The 16,293-nt window shown below is 46.4% G+C and overlaps 2 protein-coding genes across 3 annotated transcripts in view; one reads left to right on the forward strand and one right to left on the reverse strand.

The window, feature by feature from the left end:
- Positions 1-16,293, reverse strand: part of LOC137524050 (syntaxin-binding protein 4-like) — a 265,426-nt gene that overhangs the window by 85,252 nt on the left and 163,881 nt on the right. The window lies entirely within an intron of this gene.
- Positions 430-15,718, forward strand: LOC137525288 (uncharacterized). The gene is made up of 2 exons (XM_068246343.1): positions 430-2,745; positions 12,996-15,718. Exons 1-2 carry the CDS (start codon positions 430-432, stop codon positions 14,958-14,960), a joined length of 4,281 nt encoding a protein of 1,426 aa, XP_068102444.1. The 3' UTR covers positions 14,961-15,718.

Genomic DNA, 16,293 nt, shown 5'->3' on the forward strand with positions numbered 1-16,293 from the left:
GAAATGCTGCCCATTTTATGATTCATTTCTGGTAAAACATTGCTGCATTACGATTATTTAATAGTGAAACGCTGCCCCATTACCATTGTTTGGCGACTATGGGGGGGGGGGGGCATCCTCATTTTCGCAAGGGGCCCAGTGATTTCTAGTTACGCCCCTGTCTATAGTCACAGTGTATAGTCATGTTACAGACAATCCCAGAGAGGAGCTCACAGTGCAATATTCCTTATTATAATAGGCAATATGCAGACTCCATGCAGACTGTGTCGTAGTTTAGAGCAGGTAGCTACTGCTGTACGGTGGGAGTGTAATCCAGTATGTCTCTGTGCTGTGACATCGCCCCTCCCCCAGGCAAATAATAAGTAACTGGTTGTTCTGGATTCCGAGAATCAGAGACTATCACTTTCGTTTCCTCTCCTGCTGCCAGCGATGGCGTCTGCTGATCTGAGCGAGGAGCTGGAGTGTCCCGTCTGTCTGACCATTTATACAGATCCTGTAAGCCTGAGATGTGGTCACAATTTCTGCCGGGTCTGTATTGATCGTGTGCTGGACTCACAGGAGGGGTCTGCAGGTTATTCCTGTCCTGAATGTAGAGAGAAGTACAAGGAGCGGCCTGGATTACACAGGAACATTGCTCTGAGGAACATAGCCGGGCGTTTCCTGACTACTCAGCCAGATCAGGAGGAGACCGGAGTCCATTGTACTTACTGTATCCATTCTCCTGTACCTGCTGTTATGTCCTGTCTGCACTGTGACGCTTCTATGTGTGATAATCACCTGAGAGTCCACAGCAAGGCACCAGAACACGTCTTATGTGCCCCCACCACCTCCCCGGAGACCAGGAAATGCTCCGTCCATAAGAAGATCCTGGAGTATTACTGCACTGAGGATGCCTCATGTGTCTGTGTAACCTGCACTCTGGCTGGAGAACATCGGGGACACCAGGTGGAGACACTACAGGAGGCCTCTGAGAAGAAGAAGAAGAAGCTGAGAAATGATCTGCAGACACTGATGGCAGAGACAGAGGAGGCTGAGAAAAGAGTCCAGAGTCTGGAGGAACGCAGGAGAAAAGCACAAGAAAAAGCAGATGGTGAGACAGAGAGAGTCACTGCCCTGTTCAGAGACCTCAGGAGACGGCTGGAGGAGCTGGAAAGGAGAGTCCTGAGTGACATCACAAGGCAGGCAGAGATGATGTCACAATCCTATGATGACATCATCAGACAGCTGGAGATGAAGAAGGCGGAGCTGTCTAGGAAGATGCGTCACATTGAGGAGCTGTGTCACATGACTGATCCACTGACTGTCTTACAGGAATCAGACACAGGTGACTTGTGTGACACGGAGGACAGACATGATAAGCAGCTCCATGATGGAGGGGATCTGGATGTGGCCGGCATCTCACACATATTACACACAGGACTGGCTGATATCATGTCTGGGGTAATTGTGCAGAAACATACAGACACACAGGCCACGCCCCCACTATCCAGGCCACGCCCCCACCCCTCCCCCACCGCACAACACACACAGGCCTATCCACATTCCAGTACAGAGGACAAAGTTCCCGTCACTGCTAAACTATCCAGGCCATGCTGCCCCCACCCCACCCCCACTGCACAACACACACAGCCCATGCCCCCACTATCAAGGCCACGCCCCCACTCCTTCCCCACCGCACAACACACACAGGCCTATCCACATTTTAGTACAGAGGACAAAGTTCCAGTCACTGCTAAACTATTCAGGCCACGCCCCCACCCCTCCCCCACCGCACAACACACACAGGCCTATCCACATTCTAGTATAGAGGACAAAGTTCCCATCACTGCTAAACTATCCAGGCCACACCCCCAACCACCCCCCACCGCACAACACACACAGGCCTATCCACATTCCAGTACAGAGGACAAAGCTCCCGTCACTGCTACACTATCCAGGAAACGCCCCCACCCCTCCCCCACCGCACAACACACACAGGCCTATTCACATTCCAGTACAGATGACAAAGCTCCCGTCACTGCTAAACTATCCAGGCCACACCCCCAACCCTCCCCCACTGCACAACACACACAGGCCTATCCACATTCCAGTACAGAGGACAAAGTTCCCATCACTGCTAAACTATCCAGGCCACACCCCCAACCGTCCCCCACCACACAACACGCACAGCGCCAGGTTGGGAGGACACATATTGGGGCTGCGCAGCAAACATCAGGGCAGCCAGTGTATGCAGACATATTACTGGATGTAACCACAGCTGGTGATAATCTAAATATATCAGATGACAGGAAAACTGCATCCTACTCACCAGGGCAGAACCGCCCAGACACAGCAGAGAGATTTCAGTGGCCTCAGGTGTTGAGCAGCCGTAGTTTCTCCTCAGGGAGACATTACTGGGAAGTGGATGTTGGGAGATCAGATGGCTGGATAGTCGGGATGTGTTACCCCAGTATAGCCAGGAGGGGAGGTCAGTCATGGATTGGAGATAATAACAAGTCCTGGGGTTTGTACAGGGGGGGTAATCGGTACTCAGTGAGACATGATAGGAAAGAGATCCAGTTACATGAGATCCCCAGTGATAGAGTCAGGATATCTCTGGATTATGAGGCCGGGCAGATCTCCTTTTATGCCCTGTGTGACCCCATCAGACACCTCCACACCTTCACTGCCACCTTCACTGAGCCCCTCCATGCTGGGTTATATGTACGGGGAGGTTGTATAAAGATATCTGGGGGGAGTCAGGGGGTGTGAGAGCTCCGCCCACTGGTGACATCACAGGGAGAGGATAGTGATTGGCTGATTGTCCTGCCAGTAATTACTAGCTGTCTGCGATTTCCAGGGACAATTCCTGGTTTCTGTCCTGAATCATTATATCCTGAAATCCTAATTTATTGTCACATGATTATAATTGTATTTGTATATCTGTCATTGGTAATAATAATCTCTATACTCTGTATTATTACCAGTGATGAGCTGCCTGTGATAACAAACATGTCAAATGAAACATTATTCTTCTATCTTCTTTTTATATTTTGGATTCATTTTAAAGTAAATACATGTATAATCTATATACAGTACAGACCAACAGTTTGGACACACCTTCTCATTCAAAGAGTTTTCTTTATTTTCACGACTATGAACATTGTAGAGTCACACTGAAGGCATCCAAACTATGAATGAACACATGTGGCAGTATAGTACATAACCACAAAGTGTGACAACTGAAAATAGGTCAGATTCTAGGTTCTTCTAAGTAGCCAGCTTTTGCTTTGATTACTGCTTTGCACACTCTTGGCATTCTATTGATGAGCTTGAAGAGGTAGTCACCTGAAATGGTTTTCACTTCACAGGTGTGCCCTGTCAGGTTGAATAAGTGGGATTTCTTGCCCTATAAATGGGGTTGGGACCATCAGTTGTGTTGTGGAGAAGTCAGGTGGATACACAGCTGATAGTCCTACTGAATAGACTGTTAGAATTTGTATTATGGCAAGAAAAAAGCAGCTAAGTAAAGAAAAAAACGAGTGGCCATCATTACTTTAAGAAATGAAGGTCAGTCAGTCCGAAATATTGGGAAAACTTTGAAAGTGTCCCCAAGTGCAGTCTCAAAAACCATCAAACGCTACAAAGAAACTGTCTCACATGCGGACCACCCCAGGAAAGGAAGACCAAGAGTCACCTCTGCTGCGGAGGATAAGTTCATCCGAGTCACCAGCCTCAGAAATCGCAGGATAACAGCAGCTCAGATTAGAGACCAGGTCAATGCCACACAGAGTTCTAGCAGCAGACACATCTCTAGAACAACTGTTATGAGGAGACTGTGTGAATCAGGCCTTCATGGTAGAATATCTGCTAGGAAACCACTGCTAAGGACAGGCAACAAGCAGAAGAGACTTGTTTGGGCTAAAGAACACAAGGCATGGACATTAGACTAGTGGAAATCTGTGCTTTGGTCTGATGTGTCCAAATTTGAGATTTTTGGTTCCAACCACTGTGTCTTTGTGTCACGCAGAAAAGGTGAACGGATGGTCTCTACATGCCTACCAGCATGGCTACCACAGCATCTTGCAGCGGCATGCTATTCCATCCGGTTTGTGTTTAGTTGGACCATCATTTATTTTTCAAAAGGACAATGACCCCAAACACACCCCAAGCTGTGTAAGGGCTATATGACCAGGAAGGAGAGTGATGGGGTGCTGCGCCAGATGACCTGGTCTCCACAGTCACCAGACCCCATCCCAATCGAGATGGTTTGGGGTGAGCTGGAGCGCAGAGTGAAGGCAAAAGGGCCAACAAGTGCTAAGCATCTCTGGGAACTCCTTCAAGACTGTTGGAAGACCATTTCAGGTGACTACCTCTTGAAGCTCATCAAGAGAATGCCAAGAGTGTGCAAAGCAGTAATCAAAGCAAAAAGTGGCTACTTTGAAGAACCTAGAATATGACATATTTTCAGTTGTGTCACACTTCTTGGTTATGTACTATACTTCCGCATGTGGTCATTCATAGTTTGGATGCCTTCAGTGTGAATCTACAATGTTCATAGTTATGAAAATACAGAAAACTCTTTGAATGAGAAGGTGTGTCCAAACTTTTGGTCTGTACTGTATATAATAGAGTAAGTGCCTCAACCTTCAAGCAAGAAGAAGAAGTAGCACCCCGCCCCCAGGGCCGGTCCGAGCAAGAAGAAGAGTAGCAGTGGCTGAATAGAGTACTGGTTAAGGGCTCTGCCTCTGACATGGGAGACCAGGGTTTGAATCCTGGCTAGGGTCAGTACCTATTCAGTAAGGAGTTCAAGGCAAGACTCCCTAACACTGCAGGGTGGCCTCTTGAGCGCGTCCCAGTGGCTGCAGCTCTTGAGTGCTTTGAGTCCGACAGGAGAAAAGCGCTATATAAATGTTTGGATTATTATTAAGTAGCACCCTGCCCCTTGGGTGTGGTCCTAGACTTGCTGCCGAGCTGGAGGGGGTAGCGGGGAGGAAGGGGGTATTGGGCACAACCTGCGCTCCCCCTCTAGCTTAAGTTCAGCAACAGCCGCTGCTATTAGTAAAAGGCAGCGGGCGGGGATGACTCACCTCTTCCGCATTCCAGCGTGCCTTCCACTGTCATCACTTCCAATGCCGTCCACTTACATTGCAGGAAGTGAGGACAGTGGAACGGGGAAGAGGTGAGTCATCCCCGCCCACTGCCTCTTACTAATAGCGGCGGCTGCTGGTGAACTTAAGCTGGAGGGGGAGCGCACATGGGGGACCCAGGTGAGGGGGGGTCCGACCCCCCTCCCCGCCGCTGTGCCCAATACCACCTTCCTGCCCGCTACCCCTTTATGCGGTGTATGCTACGCCGCGGATCGGCTAGTAAATATTATAAAGCTGATAAACAAGAAGCATGACTCATGAATATAAATATTACTGTGTCCAGCAGGGGGAGCTTCAGACACTTCAATAGGTTTGTACAGCCCTCAAAGCTGAATGTATAGTTTTTCCGCCCCTAGGCCAAGTATGTTGGGGTCTCCCTGTCACATGCAGCAGTGCCCCTCCCATTCCACATGTAGCCCCTCCTCCATGTGTCTCTGCCAGTGGCGTAGCTGGAGATTATGGGGCCCTCAGATGTTGCACTCCTAAGCAATGCCACCTCCCCCTACCCTGTGGAAATGAGTTATTCGGGCAGTCTGCATTCTCATGCAAGTAACACTGCACATACTTCATGGGCTCTGAGACACAGGCAGAAGGTGGTGAATACACTAAGTACCACCAGGGCCTCCTCTACTCCCGGGCCCCATAGTAGCTGCTATGGCTATTGCTCTGCCCCTGGTCTCATCCAAGTACTACAGCCCGTTTATTTCACGTACAGCTTACCTTGTCCATGTGTTGTCCTCTGCTTGCAGCCTTCTCTTTCACATGCAGCAACTCCTATTTCAGGTTCAGGTGCCCCCTGGGGCTGCAGCCGCCCAAGGCCTGCGCCTATGAGGCCTCTCCAGAAATCCTGCCCTGACAGCCCTGCTAATCAGGTGTGCTTCTGTAATGAGGTTACACAGAACTGCAGACTGACTAACACAGGAGGGACACAACACTCTATAGGGATATGTGCACAAGATGTGTAAGAGACAATAAAAATAAGCATTCTCCAATCAGCAGCCTGTCCTAATATGACCCAGGCAATGGCTGCAGTGATCACCACAATATAGCAGGAGGCACTGCTGTGTAGTCACTTATGTTAAATACACCACTCTCCAGCCTGTGCTATGTCCGGATATGACCCGGGCCATGGCTGCAGCGACCAGCATACAGTGTGAATAGTAGGAGACTCTTTCTCCTACTTCCTCCTCCCCCTCACTCAGGGACGGCCTTAGGTTTCACAGCGCCCTGAGCGAAACCTGATTTTTGTTCCCCCCCCCCTTCCCACGTGCGCACACACACACACACACGCACGTATACACACACACAGGCCCATATGCAATTCCCCTTATCTCCTGAGATATCTCCTAGGACAGTGATTCCCAACCTTTTTGACGTTGTGACACATCACGCCAAATGCTCAGATCTCTGTGACACGTCACGTATGTATAATAGAAAAAATACTATTAATAACCACAAATGGATGGAAAGAGTGCATTATCCTGAATACACTTAAAAATGAAGGCTAGAACCTTTCAGGAATATTAATAAAGACAATCAGTGGGACAGTTAGCTGCCTCCCCCCCATTTAGAATGATAGCACAGCACTGACAATTTGCACCACGCATTATAGCTGCACTGCGCCCCCCCCCCCTCCCTCCAAAACGCCCTCAGACTCAGTATAGATAGGTAGCCAGGTATAGGTGCCCCCAGTATAGGAAGTCAGTTGAAGGTCTTCATCCCCCCATAGGTAGCCAGGTATATGTGCCCCCAGTATAGGTAGCCAGGTGTTGGTGCCCTCAGTAAAGGTGCCCTCAGTAATAGGTGCCCTCAGTATAGGAAATCAGGTGTAGGTGCCCTGAGTATAGGCAACCAGCTTTAGGCGCCCCCTTGGAAGCTGGCGCCCTAAACGACTGCTCCGGTCGCTCATATCAAAGGCCGGCTATGCCCTCACTTGTCCAGCCTTTGTCTCAGTGTCTCAGGGTGTGAATAGTGGGGTGAGAGGTGGTCAGCTATACTGGCTGCAGAAGGCTTAGCAATGTATCCTGGCTGCCTCCTCCATGTACCCCCCTCCCCCCAGGGGGCGGAGCCACACCTGAGCCCGGATGTCACATGATTTTCCTTCCATATTACACGTTGTTGATACTCAGAAAGAGTCTGTACAGAGCTCAGCCCCAAAACTGTCACCCTAATAAGTCATTATTCTTCATTACCAGTGACAGAGAATGTGTGTGTGTCTGTGGGGGGATTTGACTGCAATTGCTTATTATTTATTTACATGGCACTGACATCTTCTGCACCACATTACAGAGTACATAGTCATGTCACTGACTGTCCTCAGAGGAGCTCACAATCTAATCCTACCATAGTCATAGTCTAATGTCCTACCATATTATTATTATGTATTTATATAGCACTGACATCTCCTGCAGCACTGTACAGAGTACATAGTCATGTCACTGACTGTCCTCAGAGGAGCTCACACTCTAATCCTACCATAGTCATAGTCTAATGTCCTACCATATTATTACTATGTATTTATATAGCACTGACATCTTCTGCAGCACATTACAGGGTACATAGTCATGTCACTGACTGTCCTCAGAGGAGCTCACAATCTAATCCTACCATAGTCATAGTGTAATGTCCTACCATATTATTATTATTGTGTATTTATATAGCACTGACATCTTCTGCAGCACATTACAGAGTACATAGTCATGTCACTGACTGTCCTCAGAGGAGCTCACACTCTAATCCTACCACAGTCATAGTGTAATGTCCTACCATATTATTATTATGTATTTATAGAGCACTGACATCTTCTGCAGCACATTACAGAGTACATAGTCATGTCACTGACTGTCCTCGGAGAAGCTCACACTCTAATCCCTGCCATAGTCATAGTCTAATGTCCTACCATATTATCATTATGTATTTATATAGCACTGACATATTCTGCAGCACATTACAGAGTACATAGTCATGTCACCGACTGTCCCCAGAGGAGCTCACACTCTAATCCTACCATAGTCATAGTCTAATGTCCTACCATATTATTATTATGTATTTATATAGCACTGACATCTTCTGCAGCACATTACAGAGTACATAGTCATGTCACTGACTGTCCTCAGAGGAGCTCACACTCTAATCCTACCATAGTCATAGTCTAATGTCCTATCATATTATTATTATGTATTTATATAGCACTGACATATTCTGCAGCACATTACAGAGTACATAGTCATGTCACCGACTGTCCCCAGAGGAGCTCACACTCTAATCCTACCATAGTCATAGTCTAATGTCCTACCATATTATTATTATATATTTATATAGCACTGACATCTTCTGCAGCACTGTACAGAGTACATAGTCATGCCACTGACTGTCCTCAGAGGAGCTCACACTCTAATCCCACCATAGTCATAGTCTAATGTCCTACCATATTATTATTATTGTGTATTTATATAGCACTGACATCTTCTGCAGCACATTACAGAGAACATAGTCATGTCACTGACTGTCCTCAGAGGAGCTCACACTCTAATCCTACCATAGTCATAGTCTAATGTCCTACCATATTATTATTATGTATTTATATAGCACTGACATCTTCTGCAGCACATTACAGAGTACATAGTCATGTCACTGACTGTCCTCAGAGGAGCTCACACTCTAATCCTACCATAGTCATAGTCTAATGTCCTACCATATTATTATTATTGTGTATTTATATAGCACTGACATCTCCTGCAGCACATTACAGAGAACATAGTCATGTCACTGACTGTCCTCAGAGGAGCTCACACTCTAATCCTACCATAGTCATAGTCTAATGTCCTACCATATTATTATTATGTATTTATATAGCACTGACATCTTCTGCAGCACTGTACAGAGTAGAAAGTCATGTCACTGACTGACCTCAGGAGCTCACACTCTAATCCCACCATAGTCATAGTCTAATGTCCTACCATATTATTATTATTGTGTATTTATATAGCACTGACATCTTCTGCAGCACATTACAGAGAACATAGTCATGTCACTGACTGTCCTCAGAGGAGCTCACACTCCAATCCCACCATAGTCATAGTCGAATGCCCTACCATATTATTATTATGTATTAATATAGCAATGACACCTCCTGCAGCACATTACAGAGTACATAGTCATGTCACTGACTGTCCCCTAGAGGAACTCACAATCTAATCCTACCATAGTCATAGTGTAATGTCCTACCATATTATTATTATGTATTTATATAGCACTGACATCTTCTGCAGTACATTATAGAGTACATAGTCATGTCACTGACTGTCCTCAGAGGAGCTCACACTCTAATCCTACCATAGACATAGCTTAATGTCCTACCATATTATTATTATGTATTTATATAGCACTGACATCTCCTGCAGCACATTACAGAGTACATAGTCATGTCACTGACTGCCCTCAGGAGCTCACACTCTAATCCTACCATAGTCATAGCCTAATGTCCTACCATATTATTATTATGTATTTATATAGCACTGACATCTTCTGCAGCACATTACAGAGTACATAGTCATGTCACTGACTGTCCTCAGAGGAGCTCACACTCTAATCCTACCATAGTCATAGTGTAATGTCCTACCATATTATTATTATGTATTTATATAGCACTGACATCTTCTGCAGCACATTACAGAGTACATAGTCATGTCACTGACTGTCCTCAGAGGAGCTCACAATCTAATCATGTCATAGTCTAATGTCCTACCATATGTAACATCAGTGGATTGAGACTGCAATATTTATACCCACCACATGATGGCAACCTCACCCCTCTTGCAGAGCTAAAGGAAGTGGACAGAGGGGGGGGGTGATGGGGGAAGGACAAGAGGAAGAGAGAGGACAAAGGATGAGGAGGAGGGCAAAAGGAGGAATGCTGGAGAGACATGTGGATCTCTCTGTCCCAGCCTCTGCATAAGAGATCTTCGTGTGCTTCAGAGGAACGGACCAGGGCAGAAAGAGGAGTAAAATCAGGCTCCAATTGATGCGATGAAGCCAGGATAGCAGGAGGGCTGATAGTTGGATCCGAAACAAGCCACCAGCGACCAGACAGGAGGAATCGTCTCACCCAGCCCAGAGGACAAGCCATTCCTGAAGGTTTCTTGCAGCAGCGACTAGATGGGTGAGGGGCCTGTGGCCACAGTACTTTGGGTGTAATTGTGCCTTCGTTTGGCGAGCGAGAAGGGGCCCCTGCCCCTCTCATCTCAGAGTCCTTTGGAGAGCTGGTCGTGCCATGTGGATTACAAATACCTTCTCTTGAAGGTCTGAGCGCTCCAACTTTAACTGGAATGGGCCCCATCGCTAGCAGACTTTATAGCAGTTTCACCACTGGCCAGTGGTTAGTCAGGGTTTGAAATGTTTTAGCTAAGTGCAGTAGCTAGTTGCACCTCCTCTGCTATTTGTGTGAATTGCATATAACTGTTTGCCTGTTTGATTGTAAAGAATTGTACAGCAGTCTGTCTCTCTCTCACCCAGTGCATTAAGGGGCAGAGTCTCTTCACGGGTGGACAGGGGAACAAACTCTATTTATGACTGTTGCACTATTGAACTGCTGTTTTTGCTTCACTAACCCATTGTCACTAAGCTGTTGCTTTGATCTGATGCCATTGTACCCCTATACCATTGTGAACCCTGTTTGCCCACACCCTTCTCACAGGGCATCTTGTCTGCCCCTAATAAAACCCCTTATAGTTATTGGTGTGTCGGAGTAGTAAAGGGTCCTTTCACAGGACGGGTCATCACTGGGGACAGTAGGAGAACCCAACTCTTACAGCAGCTCCTGTGGGAATCATTGCTACACATATTATTATTATGTATTTATATAGCACTGACATCTTCTGCAGCACACTACAGAGTACATAGTCATGTCACTGACTGTCCTCAGAGGAGCTCACACTCTAATCCCTACCATAGTCATAGTCTAATGTCCTCCCATATTATTATTATTATGTATTTATATAGCACTGACATCTCCTGCAGCACATTACAGAGTACATAGTCATGTCACTGACTGTCCTCAGAGGAGCTCACACTCTAATCCTACCATAGTCATAGTCTAATGTCCTACCATATTATTATTATGTATTTATATAGCACCGACATCTCCTGCAGCACATTACAGAGTACATAGTCATGTCACTGACTGTCCTCAGAGGAGCTCACACTCTAATCCTACCATAGCCATAGTGTAATGTCCTACCATATTATTATTATGTATTTAAATAGCACTGACATCTTCTGCAGCACATTACAGAGTACATAGTCATGTCACTGACTGACCTCAGGAGCTTACACTCTAATCCTCCCATAGTCATAGTCTAATGTCCTACCATATTATTATGTATTTATATAGCACTGACATCTTCTGCAGCACTGTACAGAGTACATAGTCATGTCACTGACTGTCCTCAGAGGAGCTCACAATCTAATCCTACCATAGTCATAGTCTAATGTTCTACCATATTATTATGATGTACTTATATAGCACTGACATCTTCTGCAGCACATTACAGAGTACATAGTCATGTCACTGACTGTCCCCAGAGGAGCTCACAATCTAATCCCTGTCATAGTCTAATGTCCTACCATATTATTATTATGTATTTATATAGCATTGACATCTCCTGCAGCACATTACAGAGTACATAGTCATGTCACTGACTGTCCTCAGAGGAGCTCACAATCTAATCCTACTATAGTTATAGTGTAATGTCCTACCATAATATTATTATGTATTTATATAGCACTGACATCTTCTGCAGCACATTACAGAGTACATAGTCATGTCACTGACTGCCCTCAGAGGAGCTCACACTCTAATCCTACCATAGTCATAGTCTAATGTCCTACTATATTATTTTTATGTATTTATATAGCACTGACATCTCCTGCAGCACATTACAGAGTACATAGTCATGTCACTGACTGTCCTCAGAGGAGCTCACAGTCTAATCCTACCACAGTCATAGTCTAATGTCCTACCATATTATTATTATGTATTTATATAGCACTGACATCTTCTGCAGCACTGTACAGAGTACATAGTCATGTCACTGACTGTCCTCAGAGGAGCTCACACTCTAATCCTACCATAGTCATAGTCTAATGTCCTACTATATTATTTTTATGTATTTATATAGCACTGACATCTCCTGCAGCACATTACAGAGTACATAGTCATGTCACTGACTGTTCTCAGAGGAGCTCACAATCTAATCCCTACCATAGTCATAGTCTAATGTCCTACCATATTATTATTATGTATTTATATAGCACTGACCTCTTCTGCAGCACATTACAGAGTACATAGTCATGTCACTGACTGTCCTCAGAGGAGCTCACACTCTAATCCTACCATAGTCATAGTCTGTCCTACCATATTATTATTAGGTATTTATATAGCACTGACATCTCCTGCAGCACATTACAGAGTACATAGTCATGTCACTGACTGTCCTCAGAGGAGCTCACAATCTAATCCTACCATAGTCATAGTCTAATGTCCTACCATATTATTATTATGTATTTATATAGCACTGACATCTTCTGCAGCACATTACAGAGTACATAGTCATGTCACTGACTGTCCTCAGAGGAACTCACAATCTAATCCTACCATAGTCATAGTCTATAGTTGCAGTGTAGTCCTTGCCATAGTCCGTATTATAGTAGGACAATATGTAATCTCCATGCAGACTGTGTCGTAGTTTAGAGCAGGTAGCTACTGCTGTACGGTGGGAGTGTAATCCAGTATGTCTCTGTGCTGTGATGTTGCCCCTCCCCCAGGCAAATAATAAGTAACTGGTTGTTCTGGATTCCGAGAATCAGAGACTTTCACTTTGGTTTCCTCTTCTGCTGCCAGCGATGGCGTCTGCTGATCTGAGCGAGGAGCTGGAGTGTCCCGTCTGTCTGACCATTTATACAGATCCTGTAAGCCTGAGATGTGGTCACAACTTCTGCCGGGTCTGTATTGATCGTGTGCTGGACTCACAGGAGGGGTCTGCAGGTTATTCCTGTCCTGAATGTAGAGAGAAGTACAAGGAGCGGCCTGGATTACACAGGAACATTGCTCTGAGGAACATAGCAGAGCGTTTCCTGTCTACTCAGCCAGATCAGGAGGAGGCCGGAGTCCATTGTACTTACTGTATCCATTCTCCTGTACCTGCTGTTATGTCCTGTCTGCTGTGTGACGCTTCTCTGTGTGATAATCACCTGAGAGTCCACAGCAAGGTACCAGAACACGTCTTATGTGCCCCCACCACCTCCCCGGAGACCAGGAAATGCTCCGTCCATAAGAAGATCCTGGAGTATTACTGCACTGAGGACGCTGCCTGTGTCTGTGTAACCTGCACTCTGGCTGGAGAACATCAGGGACACCAGGTGGAGACACTACAGGAGGCCTCTGAGAAGAAGAAGAAGAAGCTGAGAAATGATCTGCAGACACTGATGGCAGAGACACAGGAGGCTGAGAAAAGAGTCCAGAGTCAGGAGGAACGCAGGAGAAAAGCACAAGAAAAAGCAGCTGGTGAAGCAGAGAGAGTCACTGCCCTGTTTAGAGACCTCAGGAGACGGCTGGAGGAGCTGGAGAAGAGAGTCCTGAGTGATATCATGAGGCAGGCAGAGATGATGTCACAATCCTATGATGACATCATCAGGCAGCTGGAGATAAAGAAGGCGGAGCTGTCCAGGAAGATGCGTCACATTGAGGAGCTGTGTCACATGACTGATCCACTGACTGTCTTACAGGAATCAGACACTGGTGACTTGTGTGACATGGAGGACAGACATGATAAGCAGCTCCATGATGGAGGGGATCTGGATGTGGCCGGCATCTCACACACATTACACACAGGACTAGCTGATATCATGTCTGAGGTAATTGTGCAGAAACATACAGACACACAGGCCACGCCCCCACTATACAGGCTATGCCCCCAAACCTCCCCCACCGCACAACACACACAGGCCACACACCCACTATCCAGGCCACGCCCCCACCCCTCCCCCACCGCACAACACACACAGGCCACACCCCCACTATCCAGGCCACGCCCCCAATCCTCCCCCACCGCACAACACACACAGGCCTATCCACATTCCAGTACAGAGGACAAAGTTCCCATCACTGCTAAACTATCCAGGCCACGCCCCCACCCCTCCCCCACCACACAACACACACAGCGCCAGGCTGGGGGGACACATATTGGGGCTGCACAGCAAACATCAGGGCTGCCAGTGTATGCAGACATATTACTGGATGTAAACACAGCTGGTAATTGGCTACATATATCAGATGACAGGAAAACTGCATCCCGGTTACTTATAGTTCAGAACCGCCCAGACACCGCAGAGAGATTTCAGGAGTATCCTCAGGTGTTGAGCAGCCGGAGTTTCTCCTCAGGGCGACATTACTGGGAAGTGGATGTTGGGGGATCAGATTACTGCAGAGTCGGGATGTGTTACCCCAGTATGGCCAGGAGGGGAGGAGAGCAGTCAGGGATTGGAGATAATAACAAGTCCTGGGGTTTGTGCAGGAAGGGGGGATTGTATGATCATTACTCAGTGAGACATGACAGGGAAGAGATCCAGTCACCTGATGGGATCCGCAGTGATAAAGTCAGGAGAGTCAGGATATGTCTAGATTATGAGGCCGGGCAGATCTCCTTTTATGCCCTGTGTGACCCCATCAGACACCTCCACACCTTCACTGCCACCTTCACTGAGCCCCTCCATGCTGCGTTATATGTATGGAGAGGTTGTATAAAGATATCTGGGAGGAGTCAGGGGGTGTGAGAGCTCCGCCCACTGGTGACATCACAGGGAGAGGATTGTGATTGGCTGATTGTCCTGCCAGTAATTACTAGCAGTGATGTCGCGAACCTCCGATTTTCAGTTCGCGACCTTTCGTGGAAGGTTCGGTTCACGCGAACTTTCGTGAACCGCAACAGACTTCAATGGGGAGGCGAACTTAATTAGAAAAATTTCTACCGGCTGGAAAAATGATAGAAAACATGTTTCAAGGGTTCTAATACCTGGAGGAAGACATGATTGAGTGAAATACACATCAAAAGTCCCAGGCAAAAATCTAGATTTCACATAAACCCCTATTTTAAGGTCACAAATCTCATGTAATGTTCAATTACAGGCCTACGCTGCTTTACAACATCAGACAGTGTATCTCTCCCTCCTCCCTTCCTCCTGGAGGGAGGAGAGTCTCATCTTCCAGGGAAGTGTAGAATTTCAAAAGCCAGCTTATATACCTTGCCCGGGAATTGAACCCAGGTCTGAGCGCTTGGTAGATAGCTCTCTTAACCGCTATACCACCACCAACACTACATTCTGAAACCAGCCTAGAATGTACCATTATGATATATCCTAGAGAAAAATGAGCTTGCTTAAAGATTTGTAGGCTTTCAAAAGCCAGCTTACATACCTTGGCCAGGAATTGAACCCAGGTCTGAGTGCGTGGTAGATAGCTAACTTAACCGCTATACCACCACCAACACTACATTCTGAAACCAGCCTAGCATGTACCATTACGCTGCGTAATATGTTGGCACTTTATAAATACAATAAATAAATAAAATATATAAATATCCTAGAGAAAAATGAGCTTGCTTAAATATTTGTAGGCTTTCAAAAGCCAGCTTACGTACCTTGGCTGGGAATTGAACCCAGGTCTGTGTGCTTGGTAGGTAGCTCTCTTTACCACTATACCACCACCAACACTACATTCTGAAACCAGCCTAGCATGTACCAGTATGATATATCCTAGAGAAAAATGAGCTTGCTTAAAGATTTGTTGTAAAACACTTGCAGGGGGAAACCGCTTGGCTAATGTAAGTGAATGGGCTGGTGCACACCAGAGCGGCTCATTTTTTCCACAAACGCAAACTTGGGGGCTGCAGCATTTTTGAGATTTCTGAGGCGTTTCTGCCTCAATGTTAAAGTATAGGAAAGTGTAAAACCGCTCGGAGAAATGCCAGATCAGAGCGGTTTTCCAGGCGTTTTTGTTACAGAAGCTGTTCACAAACAGCTTTACTGTAACAATATATAAAATCTGCTACACAAAAATGCTCCAAAAACGCTAGGCATGTTTGGAAAACGTCTCTAAGGGCCGTTCACA

The sequence above is a fragment of the Hyperolius riggenbachi genome, chromosome 7, assembly GCF_040937935.1.
Source record: "Hyperolius riggenbachi isolate aHypRig1 chromosome 7, aHypRig1.pri, whole genome shotgun sequence".
Lineage (NCBI taxonomy): Eukaryota > Metazoa > Chordata > Amphibia > Anura > Hyperoliidae > Hyperolius > Hyperolius riggenbachi.